The sequence below is a fragment of the Oncorhynchus tshawytscha genome, linkage group LG23, assembly GCF_018296145.1.
Source record: "Oncorhynchus tshawytscha isolate Ot180627B linkage group LG23, Otsh_v2.0, whole genome shotgun sequence".
Lineage (NCBI taxonomy): Eukaryota > Metazoa > Chordata > Actinopteri > Salmoniformes > Salmonidae > Oncorhynchus > Oncorhynchus tshawytscha.
Genome location: NC_056451.1, coordinates 1,389,162 through 1,407,211, shown reverse-complemented (window position 1 = coordinate 1,407,211; position 18,050 = coordinate 1,389,162). Strand labels below are relative to the sequence as shown.

Sequence of the window (18,050 nt, the reverse complement as noted above, 5' to 3'; positions counted from 1 at the left end):
ACAGAGCCAGGAGAGCCCTGGCATTCCATAGCGGCAGGTCGCAGTGTTGCCATGACAAATGAGTGTTCTACGCAGTGGAGACAGGTCGGCTGAGTCGTGGCGGCATTCTCCTTGCGGCGATAAGGGCACTCTGCAAATATTTCCACTACTTGTATGTGTGTGGCAAGGGTCAGACCGGAAGAGAGGGAGTAAAAAAGAAAAAATGGAGAGAAAGAGAAAAGAGTCAGAAAAACTGCCACTGGGCAGTCTCCACATCAACTTGGCACTCAGGGTCACTTTGAGGCGAGGGCCGTCACCTTGGCAACCGTCCAGTAGACACACACAGGCAAGCAGTGTGTAAAACGGGGTGAGCATCACAAAACGAGAAGTTTATGTAGTGGGACAGCATCTTTATGTCAGCAGCTGTTCCGTGCTCTCTGGCACACACACATTTCCTCTCTGAGGGGTCATAAGTAGCGCATCTCACATTCTCTGACAGACAGGGAGCATGTCTACCATGTATTTTGTTTGTCATATGATAACTACAACCACAGAACATACAGTATATATACAGTATATATAATTGATGAAATAAACTAGATACTGTACAAAACACTAACTACAACTTCCTAACATTGAGTTGCACCAATCCCCTTTTGACCTCAGAAAAGCCTCCACAAGGTGCCCAAAGTGTTCCACAGGGATGCTGGCCCGTGTTGACTCCAATGCTTCCCACAGTTGTGTCAAGTTGGCTGGATGTCCTTTGGGTGGTGGACCATTCTTGATACACACAGGAAACTGTTGAGCGGGAAAAACTCCAGCAGTGTTTCAGTTCTTCAATCTTTTGTGTCTTGCCCATTCACCCCTTGAATGGCACACACACAGTCCATGTCTCAATTGTCTCAAGACGTAAAAATCCTTCTTTAACCTGTCTCCTCCCCTTCATCTACACTGATTGAAGTGGAATTAACAAGTGACATCAATAAGGGATCATAGCTTTCACCTGGTCAGTCTGTCATGGAAATAGCAGGTGTGCATGTTTTGTACACAGTATATAAACACATTGATAGTCTTTAGATAAACTAGTGCTATAACTAGTAATATAACTAAATTAGTATTCAGTGAAAGGCTACATTAGAACTAATCACAAAACTGAAAAAGGAAATGTTTATCAACTGGCTTTTTATTGAGGGACATGCAACTGTTATGAAAAAAAAGGTCTATATACAGAGTTCAGACAGAAAAATGTTCAGTGGGACATTTACAAGCCAGAGAGCACCAGCATTAAACAAAATAGGGATCCTGCCGCAAATAATTGTGCGCCAGAACAGGATCTTGACCCCAGTCTTTCTTCAGCTCCTGGTTCCATATAGAAAATTCAAAAGAGGAGTCTTTGGGCCTGGTAGGGCTGCCTCTGTGGGAAGAGGAGAGGGAGGCTGGGTTGAGCTGATCTTAGCGATGCAGGACCCTTCAGCTCCATTCCTCACAGTGGACTCAAAGGCACGGTCTTGTGTACTCCTGGGTGTGCTCAGTCATACACATACTTACACAGATGGGCCGGTCTGCTCAGTCCGACTCGCTGTTGTAGTCCTCTGCACCCCCAGGTGCATCCTCCTCGTCGCTCTCCTTGTCCCAGTCCTTCATGGAGGCTCCCATCATGAAGTCATCTCTCAGCACGCTCCAAGCTGGCTTCTCTTCTGCCTCCCTGCCAGTCTATACACAAACAAAATATATCCACTTTAAAAAAAAACAAAGATGGTACTTATTATCCATAAATGATCCGTTTCTTATATCAAATATATTTCCGCTTCATGTGTGTATGGTCAAACACAGGAATAGACCACCACTATAACTCCCTGGTCTAAGGCACTGCATCTCAGTGCTTGAGGCGTCACTACGGACACCCTGAATCCAGGCTGTATCACAAACGGCCGTGATTGGGAATTCAATAGGGTGGTGGCACACAATTGGCCCAGGGTAATCCAGGTTTGGCTGGTATAGGCCTTCATTGTAAATAATAATTTGTTCTTAACTGACTTGCCTAGTTAAATGAAGGTTAAATAAAAATAAATACAAAATCATAACAATAGTCTCCTAGAAAGTTTCACAACATCCCAAAGTCAACGGTGCCACCAAGTGGACATCGGGGGAAACTACACTTAAGACAACAGGACACTCCAGAGAGTATTTATTCAATTATATGCAATTAAATAAGCTGTTTTGATGGCAATTATTACAGAGCTGCCTTATACATTACGCAGTTTATTACTGTTAAAATCCCAAGTTTGTCAACAGAAAAAATCTCCAGACAGAATAGATGGTAGTTTGGGGATTGACATCAATCTAAGCCCTTCATCCCCAGTGCCAGCCCAGCAATTTCACTGACCCTCTAACCCTGAAGCTCAGAGACCCTGTTAGTATATGAACAGACTGTCCCTATGGTGCTGCTGTTATTATGAGAGCAGCAATTGTGTTTATATATTTATACAGATGCTGTGAGATGGATTTGGCCTATGTTCCCATTCAACACAGTGGATCTCTGCACCATAACTACCACCATATCAAACTACTTCAGTCAAGTACCCTCTTGCTTGAGAATCAGTCTATTAGATTTAAAAATAAAAAAATACTTATCACATGCTATATCCAGGCTAAAATAGTTTTTCATTTAATTTATTCCTTATTTTACCAGGTGAATTGGGTTGCAAAGAGGGCTGACCCCATTTAGTCAACTGGTTGATTGTTTGGTCGACCGATATTTCTTCAGGTGAGAAGTAGCAAAAAAACAAAAAAATCATGTTGTACAAGACACCTGTGGACTGATCCATTGCGGAGGCTGTGGTGATGGCACAGTCCATGCTGCAACATTAATAAAAAATTATATTATCTTATAACAAATGCGCTTTCTCCAGCGTTGGATAGTGAAACCACGACTAAAGGAAATCAATAAGAAGAGACTTGCTTGGGCCAAGAAACACGAGCAATGGACATTAGACTGGTGGAAATCTGTCCGTTGGTCTGATGAGTCCAAATCTGAGATGTTTGGTTCGAGTGGCGGTGTCTTTGTGAGAAGCAGAGTAGGTGAACGGATGATCTCTGCATGTGTGGTTCCCACCATGAAGCATAGAGGTGGTGGTGTGACGGTGCTTTGCTGGTGACACTGTCAGTGATTTATTTAGAATTCAAGGCAAACTTAACCAGCATGGCTAAAACAGCATTCTGCAGCAATACGCCGCCCCAACTGGTTTGCGCTTAGTGGGAATACAATTTCTTTTTTAACAGGACATTGACCCAACACACCTCCAGGCTGTGTAAAGGCTATTTGACCAAGAAGGAGAGTGATGGAGTGCTGCATCAGATGACCTGGCCTCCACAATCACCCGACCCAATTGAAATGGTTTGGGATGAGTTGGACCGCAGAGTGAAGGAAAAGCAGCCAACAAGTGCTCAGCATATGTGGGAAAAGCATTTCAGGTGACGCTGGTTGAGAGAATGTGTGCAAAGCTGCCATCAAGGCAAAAGGTGTCTACTTTGAAGAATCTAAAATATATTTTGATTTGTTGGTTACTAAATGATTCCATATTTGTTATTTCATAGTTTGTCTTCACTATTATTCTAAAATGTAGAACAGTCAAAATAAAGGAAAACCCTTGAAAGAGAAGGTGTGTCCAAACTTTTGACTGTATGTAAATAAGGTTTTTTCTTTTAGATAAATTAGCGAAAATGTCTAAAAAAAACATTGTATTTAATCAATTTTAGAATAAGGCTGTAACGAACAAAATGAGGATAAAGTCATGGGGTCTTCCCGAAGGCACTGTAGGCCTATATTTCAATAAATACAGGCCATTCGGCAAGTATTCAGAACTCATTTTCCAGGTTACAGCTTGATTCGAAAATGGATCATTGTTTTTTTCACCCCATAATGACAAAGTAAACAGGTTTTTAGAAATGTTTGCTAGTTAAAAAATATATTAAGTTTTTTTTTAAAGTATTCAGATTCTTTATTCAGTCCTTTGTTGAAGCAGCCTCAAGTCCTCTTGGGTATGATGCTACAAGCTTGGCACACCTGTATTTGGGGAGTTTTTCCCATTCTTCTTTGCAGATCCTCTCAAGCTCTGTCAGATTGGATGGGGAGCATAGCTACACAGCTATTTTCAGGTCTTTCCGGAGATGTTCCATCGGGTTCAAGGCGGGCTCTGGCTGGGCCACTCAAGGACATTCAGAGACTTGTCCCGAAGCCAATCCTGCATTGTCTTGGCTGTGTGCTTTGGGTCGCTGTCCTGTTGGAAGATGAACCTTCGCCCCAGTCCGAGGTCCTGAGCGCTCTGGAGCAGGTTTTCATCAAGGCTCACTCTGTACTGCATTAGGGCCAAATAGTTCAATCTTGTTTTCATCAGACCAGAGAATCTTGTTTCTCATGGTCTGAGGTGCCTTTTGACAAACTCCAAGCGGGCTGATGAGGAGGGCTGAGATGAGGAGTGGCTTCCACCTGGCCACTCTACCATAAAGGCCTGATTGGTGGAGTGCTGTTCCCCCGATGGTTGTCCGACAGTCATCCTTTTGGAAGGTTCTCCCATCTCTATAGAGGAACTCTGGAGCTCTGTCAGTGACCATCGGGTTCCCTGACCAATCCCCCCGATTACTCAGTTTGGCTGGGCGGCCAGCTCTAGGAAGTCTTGGTGGTTCCAAACTTCTTCCTATTAAGAATGATGGGAGGCCACTGTGTTGTTGAGGACCTTCAAAGCTGCAGACATTCTTTGGTACCCTTCCCCAGATCTATGCCTCGACACAATCTTGTCTCGGAGCTCTACGGATAATTCCTTTGACCACATTGCTTGGTTTTTGCACTGATTTGCACTGTCAACCTTATATAGACAGGTGTGTGCCTTTCCAAATCATGTCTGATCAATAGAATTTAAAACAGGTGGACTCAAATCAAGTCGTAGAAACATCTCAAGGATGATCAACGGAAACAGAATGTACCGGAGCTCAGTTTCGAGTCTCATAGCAAAAGGTCTGAATACTATAATAAGGTTGTTTTTTTATTTTATAGAAACTTGCAAAAAAAAATCTAAAAACATGTTTTCGCCTTGTCATTATGGGGTAGTGTGTGTAGATTGATGAGGGAAAAAGTTAATTCAATCAATTTTTGAATAAGGCTGTAAAGTAACATAATATAGGAAAGGGGTGTGGATAATTTCCGAATGCACTGTATATAGGCTACTGTATCAATCAATCATCTGTTCGTTCATGTCATCACACAGCATACGAGTCATTCACGATTTGAAATGCAATCAAGCATTTTTAGTTTTAAAATAAAATAATAAAGCGACCCATGAATAATTAACATAAACAAGAAATAGGCCTAAAGCGTTCCATTTCGGAAATTGTACTCACAAATGAATACGACTTTAGTCTTTGCTGTAATAATGGGTTTAAAAAAATAATACAACCTTACAGACTCTGGTACGCTTATAATTGATTTAGTGTTGTTTACATTGTTCCAAATGGTCAGGAAAATGATATTGTAATCTAACAGCACCCGTTTGGCACACGTGAAATGCACATAGCACTTCCTCCTCACCTTTTTCTTGATCTCTGGTATTTTCCACAACTGGTTTTATTTTGCACATCTGACTTGACTTTTACCTCCAGAGCAATCAGTAAACATTCCCCCCGTTTCGAGTTTGTCACATCCTTTGCATCCATTTTGCTGTCACGTGTTACGGTGTTCAGAGCTTGTTATAAGCAATTTATTGATGTTACTATGATACGCTATAGGTCAGGCCCTATTGGTCATGTGCATGCGATGCAAACATGTATCACATAAAGAATGCAAGGGCTTGAGGGAATTTTTTTTCTTAACACATTAGGGATGTCGGTAACATAACTTCAGTCAGAAATGTCTGTAATTATGTTGCAGCTTCAGAAACACGGACAGCGCAGTAAACACTGTTGCTGTTCTGTGGTGTTCACTGCAGCAGGGAGGAGAGAGACAACGGGTGCTTGTCACACAGTCACAGTCTTTAATAAAAATTATAACAGTCCAGCAAGTCTGAGCCAGGCCCGGCAATCAAATCAATTGCCGGCGGACTCCCTCTAATCATTTGTGTGTCTTAATTATTTCATCAAACATGTTCGCTTAAAGCATCAGACAAGCTCAGTGCATATCATTGTTTTGATTAAAACTATACTGTGTATGGAAAAATACAAGTTTGAAAATTTGGACTGAAAGAACAGACGACTCTTGGTCGGCCAAGATTTATTTTAGTCGGGGACTGCCCTAGTTGCAATACAATTAATGGAAACAGAAAGGACACATTGACTCTTTAATGCTTATCTCGTATGGACCCCTGACCAATAGATGATTAAGAGCAACAACAAAAAAACCCGAAGACAGGTGTTTAAAGCAAAAAATAATCCCATGACTGAAACATAAATCGATCTCAGCTCGATTGTCTGCGGGGCCAAGTTCATTTCCCCTTTCATGTAAAAACAAGTCATGACCATCATGCTTTTAGGGAAAGAAGATCATTTTGTATATGTACTAAACTGCGAGTTTGACCAATTCCAGTCACCTTGTTTAGGGGGTCCAGTGTCCTCCCCATGATAATTGACAAGCTCAGTTCTGGTGACTTTTTAAAAGGACATTCTACCCAAAACGAATGAAAATAAAATGATGCTGACCACATCCAAAATATAATTTCCACCTCAATAAAATACTAGTAAAAAATATTTTTATATTGGACCATGCATTGTCTACATCAGGGGTATTCAACTCTTACCCTATGAGGTCCAGACTGCTGTTTTTCTATTCTACCTGATAATTAATTGCACACACCTAGTGTCCCAGATCTAAAACCAGTCCTTGACTAGAGGGGAACAATGAAAAAAAGCTGTGGAACTGGCTTCGAGGTCCCAAGTTGAGCATGAAAGGTCTATATTATCAGATGTGCTACTAGCAATAAGCATTATCACCTGTAGCCCAACTGATGAGACATAGTGGATATAAATACATAGGCTGAAGCATGGGGTTTGTTTTTCTGCATTTACCCCATTGGACACATCCTGATTGTTATTATTAATAATAATTAACATGAAAAATTATAATTTGGGCTTTCAAACGTGCTTATCCCATAATTGCTGTGCATTGACTGTTTCAGCAATTGGCATTTTGAAACTATTTAACCATCAACGTAATTTTTAAAAAAAACGGATGGTTTATGTAATTTTATGAGGCATGTCTTAACTTGTTTCAAAGAAGCCTTACCAAAAGCAGACGCACTTCTTCATATGCCACTGAAAACAGCATTTCTCTCATGCTCTATTGGTTTTCAAATTAACTTTCTTTCATTATTAATTAGCCAAAGGAACAATCATAGTCATATTAGCAACCCATGCAAGTTGTTGCATGCTTTCTACATTTGTAACGGATATTTTCATCTCCGTCACATGAAACCGCTCTCATTGAGAACTGTGTATTCCTGCTAATTGCATGTTGGTAGTGGTACAAAGTATTTAAGGAAAAATACTTTAAAGGACTACTTAAATCGTTTTTATTTGTGGTGGTGGGGGGTATCTGTACTTTACAATTTATATTTGACAACTTTAACTTCACTACATTCCTAAAGAAAATAATGTACTTTTTACTGGTCCAATTCACAAATTTATCAAGAGAACTTGCCTGGTCATCCCTACTGCCTCTGATCTGGCAGATTCACTAAACACAAATGCTTAGTTTGTAACTGATGTGTAGGTTGGAATGTGCCCCTGGCTATCAGTAAAAAAAAAAATAAACAAGAAAATCTTGCCATCTGGTTTGTTTAATAAGGAATTTTAAATCATTCATAGTTTTACTTTTAAGTATATTTTAGCAATTACATTTACTTTTGATACTGAAGTAGATTTAAAACAAAATACTTTTAGACTTTTACTCAAGTCATTTTTTATGAAGGCATCTTTACTTTTGGGTTGGAACATTCGGAACATTTGCACGAAGCCTACTGCCGTGTGCGCATTGCTTATAATGTAAAAAATCATAGTTTATCGAAATCTTCTGTTGCTTAAAAAAATAAAAATTGTGTAGTGGTTGTATGAATTTGGGATCTATCGTCCCAGAGTCTGTTTCAATTGTTTATTTCTCACACAGAACGACAAGCTAACCAATAGATTAGGTTAACTTTATTACTATAGGGTATAGAAAATTGACATAGGCTAGTGATTTTAATGTTGGTTTTACTTGTCTTGTTGGCTGAGAAAAAATAAATGTGGACAGTTCTTGGGGGGAGGGGGGGCGACGACGAAACATGACGACTTTAACCCCTGCCCGAAGACGAACTTCGGGAAAACAACATATCAATAGTGGGAGAGAGAGGGGGATGAAACTCACCGTCTGTCTCTCTGTCTTGATGACGACCTCGCTGCCCCCCTCTGTGCCCCGCAGCACGTTGATGAAGTCTTTCTTGGAGACAGAGGAGAGGAGCTTGGCCTTCTTCCTTTCCGAGCCGCCCGCCTCCTTCACCTTCTCATCCACTGTTTTCTGGTGCTTCCTCACAGCGTTGAACAGCTGTACTACTCCCCTGTGGAGAGGAGAGGTACACACAAGACACTGTTTTTCTGGTAGAATTTCAAGCCAATTCACTTTAAGATTAATTGTAATATTTTGTGATGCTTATATTTAGCATAAATCATATAATGCATGAGATTTTTACCTGATCTAATAATTTTGTTATCCCCATCTTCATCTGGTAGGCACGATCATCATTAAGAGATATGCAGTGCCTTCAGAAAGTATTCATACCCCTTGAATTCCATTTTGTGTTACAGCCTGAATTCAAGATGGTTTAAAGTGCCCCCCTCACCCATCTACACACACAACCCCATTATAACAAAGTTCATTTTTTGTTGTTGAAATAGTCGCTCATTTAATTGCAAATGAAATACAAAAATAACTCATTTACATAAGTATTCACACCACTAAATCAATACATGTTATTATCACCATTGGCATTGATCACAGCTGTGAGCCTGTCTGTGTAAGTCTAAGAGCTTTGCACACATGAATTGTACAATATTTGCCCATTATACTTTTCTAAATTCTTTAAGCTCTGTCAAGGTGGTTGTTGATCATTGCTAGACAACCATTTTCAGGTCTTGCCATAGATTTAAGCAGATTTAAGTCAAAACTAACTCTGCCATTCACCGTCTTCTTGGTAAGTAACTTCAGTGTATATTTGGCCTTGTGTTTTAGGTTATTGTCCTGCTGAAAGGTGAATTTGTCTCCCAGTGTCTGGTGGAAAGGATTTTGCCTGTACTCATCTCCATTCTTGTTTATTTTTTAATACTGAAAAACTCCCCAGTCCTTAACGATTACAAGCATACCCATAACATGATGCAGCCACCACTATGCTTGAAAATATGCCGCATGGTACTTAGTAATGTGTTGTATTGGATTCGTCCAGAACAAACACTTTGTATTCAGGACAAAAAGTGAATTGCTTTGCCACATTTTTTGCAGTATTACTTTAGTGTGTTGTTGTAAACAGCATGCATGTTTAGGAATATTTGTATTCTGTACAGGCTTCCTTCATTTCACTCTGTCAATTAGGTTAGCATTGTGGGGGTAGCCACAACATTGTTGATCCATCCTCAGTTTTCTCCAATCAAAGCCATTAAACTCTTTTTAAAGTCACCATTGGCCTCATGGTGAAATCCCTGAGCGGTTTCCTTCCTCTCTGGCAACTGTGTTAGGAAGGACACCTGTGTCTTTGTAGCGACTTGGTGTATTGATACACCATCCAATAGGGATATTAAACATCTGCTTAAAAAAAAAGTCATCTTCTGCCAACAGGTGCCCTTCTTTGCGTGGCAATGGAAAACCTCCCTGGTCTCAGAGGTTGAATCTGTGTTTGAAATTCACTGGTCAACTGAGGGAGGTCATAGATAATTGTATGTGTGTGGTACAGAGATAAGGTAGGCATTCAAAAATTATGTTAAACACTATTATTGCACAGAGTGAGTCCATGCAACTTATCATGCGACTCATTATGCACATTTTCCCTCCTAAACTTATTTGGCTTGCCATAACAATGGGGTTGAATACAGTGCATTCGGAAAGTATTCAAACCCCTAGACTTTTTCAACGTTATGTTACAGCCTTATTTGAAAATAGATTCAATAAATACAAATTCCTCAATCTACACACAATACCCCATAACGACAAAGCAAAAACAGAAACCTTATTTAGATAAGTATTCAGACCTTTTGCTGAGACTCGAAATTGAGATGTTTCTACAAATTGATTGGAGTCCGCCTGTGGGAAATTCAATTGATTGGACATGATTTGGAAAGGCACACACCTGTCTATATAAGGTCCCACAGTTGACGGTGCATGTCAGAGCAAAAACCAAGCAATGAGGTCGAAGGAATTGTCTGTAGAGCTCTGAGACAAGATTATGTTGAGGCACAGATCTGGGGAAGGGTACCAAAACATTTCTGTAGCATTCAAGGCCCCCCAAGAACACAGTGGCCTCCATCAATCCAAATGGAATAAGTTTGGAACCACCAAGATTCTTCCTAGAGCTGGCCGCCCGGCCAAATAGCTCGCTTAGAGTTTGCCAACAGGCGCCTAAAGTATGAGAAACAAGATTCTTTGGTCAGATGAAACCAAGATTGAACTATTTGGCCTGAATGCCAAGCATCACGTCTGAAGGAAACCTCGCACCATCCCTACGGTGAAGCATGGGGCGGCAGCTAGCCTAGTGGTTAGTGTTGAGCCAGTAACCGAAAGGTTGCTAGATCGAAACCTTGAGCTGACAAAAGAAATGTTCTGCCCCTGAACAAGGGAGTTAACCCACTTTTCCATGGCCGTCATTGTAAATAAGAATTTGTTCTTAACTGACTTGCCTAGTTAAATAAAGTTTAAATAGCGGCAGGGACTGGGAGACTTGTCAGGATTGAGGGAAAGATGAATGGAGCAAAGTACAGAGATCCTTGATGAAAACCTGCTCCAGAGCACTCAGGATCTCAGACTGAGGCGAAGGTTCATCTTCCAACAAGACAACAACCCTAAGCACACAGCCAAGACAACGCAGGAGTGGCTTCGGGACAAATCTCTGAATGTCCTTGAGTGGCCCAGCCAGAGCCCGACTTGAACCAGATCGAACATCTCCGGAGAGACTTCAAAATAGCTGTGCAGTGACGCTACCCAGCCAACCTGACAGAGTTGGAGAGGATCTGCAGTAAAGAATGCGAGAAACTCCCCAAATACAGGTGTGCCAAGCTTGTAGCGTTCTACCAAACACTCAAGGCTGTAATAGCTGCAAAAGATGCTTCAACAAAGTACTGAGTAAAGGGTCTGAATACTTATTTAAATAAGGTATTTCTGCATTTAAATATATATGTATATATTATATATATATATATATATATATATATATATATATATACATACACACACATTTGCAAAAAATTCTAAACCTTGTTTTTGCATTGTCCTTATGGGGTATTGTGTGTAGATTGATGGGGGGGGCTATATTTAATACATTTTAGAATACGGCTGTAACGTAACAAAATGTGGAAAAAATAAAGGTGTCTGAATACTTTCCGAATGCACTGTACTTTATTGTTTCAAGACATTTCAGCATTTCATTTTTTAAATTAATTTGTAGAGACCAAAAATCTCAATGTAATCCATTTGAAATTCAGGCTTTAAATTTGGAAAAAGTAAAGGAATGTGAATACTTTCTGAAGGCACTGTAGGTTTGTAAGCGGCACACAAGTGTGTATGTACCTGGTAGCAACTCTCTGCCGGTTCCTCTCATTCTCTCGGTCTTTTACTAAGTCTGGTTTCTCTCGGCACATCATCTCCCATGCTCGCTTTTTATCAGTCTGTCAGCCAGGAAAAAAGTTAATTATGCACGCACATACAGGCAAGCTGTACTGAATAAATGTCTAGGGTGCAAGTCAACTCCAGCTGAATTGATCTTAGGCCATTTCTGTTATCAGGCAATCATCTATCTGATTTCAATAACCAGCATCAGTTTAAGACCGGTTTTCATTAATGCAAGAAATTGACATACAGGTAGGTACATACAAAAACAAACAAGTAGGACTATGGACACAAACATTTACAGACATGAAAAAACACACAGTACCTGTTTCTTCCTCTCCAGATTCTCCTTCTTCTCCTTCTCCTTCATTTTGTCCAGCTGTTTGTTCTTCAGCAGGATGCTGGGTTTGCTCTCCGGTGTCTTCTTCTGCAGAATCTTGGCCATGGCCTCCGCCCATCCAGCATTGGGGTTGGTGTCTACATCATCTACTTCCCTGTTGCCTTCACCCTCTTCTTTCTCCCCTTCACTCTCTCCATCCTCCTCTTCACTCTCTCCATCCTCCTCTTCACTTCCTTCAACCTCTGATCCCTCTCTGTCGTTTCCTCCATCCTCTGATCCCTCTCCATCGCTCCCTCTGTCAGAATCATCACTTTCAGCGCTGTGGTCCTCCTGGGGCTCTTCTGATGTGTGAAAACAAGGCATTTATCATATTGTCTTATACAAATAATAGCTAGGCCTAATCCGTTGCAAATTCAAAACAATTTAGCTCTGCCACTTCATATCTAGCTTAACCTAATAGACATTTAACACCCTCTAATATTATCATTAATATTCTCTGTAAAACACTAGCTACAATCTATTGATTCATTAACTATTAACTACATTAACTATTGATTCGATCAAATGTGTGGCTTACACAGACAGCTTTCTAGCCAATTATCTAAGTTAGCTCCATATGCTAGTCAAGTTACATCGCATAGTCTAGCTAACGTTAATGCCATTTGACGTTTCAAATGCAGAGTGAAGACGAATGAAATCAAGTACTGTAGCTAGCTAGTTAGTTGATCTGCCTACTTAACTGCATAGGGTTTAATGTAAATGTAACTTTTTAGATACCTAACGCTAGCCAACTATGCCTAACGTGCAGCCATAAATTATCTGATCATGCTAGTGCCAATGCTATAGCTAGCCTAGCTACCAGCTTGAGTCCCGTCTGTTGGGCCTGGGAGAGACAAACGATACAAGGTTTAATCATCTCGCTAGCTGGCTACTACTTTTGAACAATTCTAAGAAAAATAATTAGTGTACCTAATATCCCTGCTGAGTTCTCCACATGTGCCTTTTCCACAGATGCCATTATTGTGCAGCACTGAAACTACTCCGTGAATAAAGTTCCGTTCCGTGTAAAAAGTTCCCACTTGACTTGACCTTAGTCCAAAGGCCGGCAGATGGCGATATTGAGCCGTTTCCTCTTACCATCCAAAGGGAACACATGCAGCCAGCTATACACTTGTATCCTTAGTGGACCGGTTCATACATAAAACATTCTCCATTCCGGCTACAAAGGCGTCGATTTTCCTCCTTACCTAAATTTTATGGATAAAAAGCTGTGAAAACTGGTAAAATATACATACTTTCTTTATGAAACACCATTTCCACCACCTTGCTTGTGGCTAATGCCTAGGAATGCTAGATCCGGATGTTGCGAATCACGTTCAGCCATTCAGGTTGCAGCAGTCTGTTGTTTACCCCTGGCTGAACGAGGGGTGCAACATCAGGAAGTAGCATTAGCCACTCTAGCATGGTGGTGGAAAATGGTGTTTCATAAAGAAAGTATGCAGCCTGAATGGAGAATGTTTTATGTACGAACCAGTCCACAAGGGATATTAGTGTATAGCATACTTCAATATCGCCATCTCCCGACTTCTAGGGTAACTTGACTGAAAATGATTATGGGTTGACTTGACTGACTCCGTGATATTTTTAGCTACACAAAAAGAACTGCCTGCATGCCACCCTGAGGGTCCTTTACTGTTCCAAACACACACACACACACACAATTTTGTCAAGTATATTGCACAATCCAGATGTGCACAGCTCTTTGGGATTTACTCAAAAAGACTTACAGCTTTAATCACTGATTAAGGTGTTTATAACATGTTTTGACTCGGGGTGCATATTTATCCAATCAATATGTATTATTGTTTTATCTTTTTATGAATTTCTATGTAAGAATCATTTTTCATTTTAAAATGTTTCTGCTTGGAATATTTTGTGTAGATCATGAAAAAAATCTAAATTAAATCAATTTGAATCCACTTTGTAACACAATGAAATGTGAAAGCCCAAGGGGGTAATACCTATAGGCACTGTAAGGTTAATAACGCAAACATATATTATGTTTTGTACTTTCTTAAACCGGTGGACTGTGAATATGTGAGAAAATGTATAGACAACTATAACCACAGACGTTGTTTGGTTCAGATTTGGTCCGGTCTGGACCGGCCCTGATTTGGCCCAAACATAGACTTGCCCAGGGTTGGTTCCGATTTGGTCCTGCCTGACAAAATTGGGTCTTGTTAAGGGCTGGAGCACATTAAAAAAATACCCAGAGTGCTTTGCAAGTGTTCATTTTTGTATTTACATGGTGGTCATTTAGCAGACGCTTTTATTGAGAGCAATTTACAGTCAGTAAATTGGATCCAGGTGCGACTGTCGTCACTGTCACAGCTGCAACCTAACTATTTAACATTACTGAGTGAGTAGTTATTGTACATCGACTGTGAATTTAACTATGGACATTGAACTATGATTACTGCTCCATTGTTACTGATATTGTGTGCCACTGGTGTGCTGTTTATTGGCGTGAGTGTCATTTACCATTTGTGTTCACATGCCACTTACCTGAGGTCCTCCTGTGTGTTTCAGTCTCTAAGCAATGATGCCACCGCTGCTGATTCCTTGCCTCTCAACCAGAGAAATACCTGGCTGACTACAGTGGAGTTGCAGGCCAATGACGTCACCAGGCGATGTTCCCACATCTGAGCAGAGGATCCAATACGACAAACCATGCAGCAGATCCCCAATGGTACAGTAAGTAGTACAGCACTTTGGTTAAATACAAAGATGAAATGTTATATTCTACTCTCTACATTTTGATTGACAATGGTGCTTGTGTGCACCTTAAACATTTTATGAGCTCTGATGAGAAGCATAACCATATGGATTTAGAAGTATAACACAGAAACTATTGATAATGCTATCTATAAATCTAACATACTCTTTTCTGAAAGTTATTTTAAAACTGTTGTTGGTCCCTTTCCTACAGAAAATAATCCAACTGGTAACTCTGAATTGGACTACTGGTTTCTGTCAAAACACCCACACTGTGATTGAAAGTGACCTTGTGAAAATCCTAGATATGGAACAGCTTGGATGTCATCAGTCTTTGGGCAAGTCATGATGAGGTTAAATCTCTTGCTCCTTCCCTCTGCCTCTCCTGGCCTCTTCTCTGTCACTTCTCCCCTCCTCTCCTCGTATCTCCTCTACAGCACGTGGATATTGCGGCCTTCTTGATCAAGTTCTAATGAAGTGGTCAGTATTCTCTGATGATTCTCAACTCAACATAAGCAAGAGAGCTCTCCTATGTTTTTTTGCTCATAATGGTAGATGTGGATGTATTTATTCTGTATCTTTCTAGTTGCACAACTAAGTGTCTGATTTACAATGACATAGTCTGCTCACTACAATCCTCATCCCAATATACAGTGCCTTGCGAAAGTATTCGGCCCCCTTGAACTTTGCGACCTTTTGCCACATTTCAGGCTTCAAACAAAGATATAAAACTGTATTTTTTTGTGAAGAATCAACAACAAGTGGGACACAATCATGAAGTGGAATGACATTTATTGGATATTTCAAACTTTAACAAATCAAAAACTGAAAAATTGGGCGTGCAAAATTATTCAGCCCCCTTAAGTTAATACTTTGTAGCGCCACCTTTTGCTGCGATTACAGCTGTAAGTCGCTTGGGGTATGTCTCTATCAGTTTTGCACATCGAGAGGCTGACATTTTTTCCCATTCCTCCTTGCAAAACAGCTCGAGCTCAGTGAGGTTGGATGGAGAGCATTTGTGAACAGCAGTTTTCAGTTCTTTCCACAGATTCTCGATTGGATTCAGGTCTGGACTTTGACTTGGCCATTCTAACACCTGGATATGTTTATTTTTGAACCATTCCATTGTAGATTTTGCTTTATGTTTTGGATCATTGTCTTGTTGGAAGACAAATCTCCGTCCCAGTCTCAGGTCTTTTGCAGACGCCATCAGGTTTTCTTCCAGAATGGTCCTGTATTTGGCTCCATCCATCTTCCCATCAATTTTAACCATCTTCCCTGTCCCTGCTGAAGAAAAGCAGGCCCAAACCATGATGCTGCCACCACCATGTTTGACAGTGGGGATGGTGTGGTCAGGGTGATGAGCTGTGTTGCTTTTACGCCAAACATAACATTTTGCATTGTTGCCAAAAAGTTCAATTTTGGTTTCATCTGACCAGAGCACCTTCTTCCACATGTTTGGTGTGTCTCCCAGGTGGCTTGTGGCAAACTTTAAACAACACTTTTTATGCTCCTTGGGATGTTTAAAGCTTGGGAAATCTTTTTGTATCCAAATCCAGCTTATAACTTCTTCACAACAGTATCTCGGACCTGCCTGGTGTGTTCCTTGTTCTTCATGATGCTCTCTGTGCTTTTAACGGACCTCTGAGACTATCACAGTGCAGGTGCATTTATACGGAGACTTGATTACACACAGGTGGATTGTATTTATCATCATTAGTCATTTAGGTCAACATTGGATCATTCAGAGATCCTCACTGAACTTCTGGAGAGAGTTTGCTGCACTGAAAGTAAAGGGGCTGAATAATTTTGCACGCCCAATTTTTCAGTTTTTGATTTGTTAAAAAAGTTTGAAATATCCAATAAATGTCGTTCCACTTCATGATTGTGTCCCACTTGTTGTTGATTCTTCACAAAAAAATACAGTTTTATATCTTTATGTTTGAAGCCTGAAATATGGCAAAAGGTCGCAAAGTTCAAGGGGGCCGAATACTTTCGCAAGGCACTGTATATTTTCACTTTGTCATTATGGGGTATTGTGTGTAGATGGGTTAACAAACACAATCAATTTTTTATTTTTATTTCACCTTTATTTAACCAGGTAGGCAAGTTGAGAACAAGTTCTCATTTACAATTGCAACCTGGCCAAGATAAAGCAAAGCAGTTCGACACATACAACGACAGAGTTACACATGGAGTAAAACAAACATTGGTAGGCTTGATTACCAACAACGACGAGACGGCCTACAGGGAGGAGGTGAGGGCCCTCGGAGTGTGGTGTCAGGAAAATAACCTCACACTCAACGTCAACAAAACTAAGGAGATGATTGTGGACTTCAGGAAACAGCAGAGGGAACACCCCCCTATCCACATCGATGGAACAGTAGTGGAGAGGGTAGTAAGTTTTAAGTTCCTCGGGATACACATCACAGACAAACTGAATTGGTCCACTTACACAGACAGCATCGTGAAGAAGAAGGCGATTCGGTTGAAGAGCATGCATTTAGTTTTACTTTTACTTATTTAATCCATTTTGAATTCAGGTTGTAACATAACAAAATGCGGAATAAGTCGAGAGTTATGAATGCTTTTTGAAGGCACTGAAGTTTTACATCAGGATGCACAACCATTTTGAATGTGTAAATTTTGTTATACAAGGGAACTTTACTGATTAATTGTGACACAGCTCGAATAATTAACAGGCAAATCATAACTGCAAAGCTTTTTCAGAAACTTTTTTCATCATTAATTTTGTAACAAGTCCTATGAATTGTTGTGATTGCATTGTGTTGAATAGAAAATATACAACTGCTAGGTCTCCTGAGGTGCACATGTCAAGCTAGCTTGTGCACATTTGATTTAGTCCTCATTAATTTACTTGCATACAACTCCTTTAATTTTTAAAGTGGTTGTGGTCACTGTGGTACAGATTTACCTTCCTCCAACTTGTCTCAGCCACGCAGATCCATGTCCCTGGCAACACTGGCAGAATGCCCAAAAGCTTCCCGCACTCATGCTTGTGATGAAGTTACTGCTCGGGCTCATGCTATTCCCGTATTAGTGCACAGGCAGAGTAGTCCCAGTAAAATCGAAACTAGCAAGATGGCGGCAGCCACGAATTGGTAT

The 18,050-nt window shown here is 40.5% G+C and overlaps 1 protein-coding gene and 1 long non-coding RNA gene across 6 annotated transcripts; one reads left to right on the top strand and one right to left on the bottom strand.

Annotated features, from left to right (window-relative positions):
• Nucleotides 1-1,144: 1,144 nt before the first annotated feature.
• On the bottom strand, nt 1,145-13,256 carry LOC112223177 (RRP15-like protein). Of its 2 annotated transcripts, XM_024386206.2 has the most exons (6): nt 13,119-13,256; nt 12,135-12,490; nt 11,771-11,868; nt 8,369-8,558; nt 1,528-1,692; nt 1,145-1,393 (listed from the first exon to the last, which is right to left on the bottom strand). In XM_024386206.2, exons 1-5 carry the CDS (start codon nt 13,165-13,167, stop codon nt 1,546-1,548), a joined length of 840 nt encoding a protein of 279 aa, XP_024241974.1. In that variant the 5' UTR covers nt 13,168-13,256; the 3' UTR covers nt 1,145-1,393; nt 1,528-1,545. The 2 variants fall into 2 exon arrangements, with proteins under 2 accessions (XP_024241974.1, XP_024241973.1); XM_024386205.2 differs by having other exon boundaries at nt 1,145-1,692.
• A 361-nt stretch (nt 13,257-13,617) lies between these two features.
• LOC112223178 lies at nt 13,618-17,074 on the top strand. Of its 4 annotated transcripts, none has more exons than XR_002949256.2 (4): nt 13,618-13,741; nt 14,739-14,903; nt 15,139-15,404; nt 17,026-17,074. It is a non-coding gene; the product is annotated as an uncharacterized LOC112223178 (long non-coding RNA). The 4 variants fall into 4 exon arrangements; XR_002949257.2 differs by having other exon boundaries at nt 15,362-15,404; nt 17,026-17,064; XR_002949255.2 differs by lacking the exon at nt 17,026-17,074 and having other exon boundaries at nt 14,739-14,898; nt 15,139-15,566.
• The last annotated feature ends 976 nt before the right edge of the window (nt 17,075-18,050 follow it).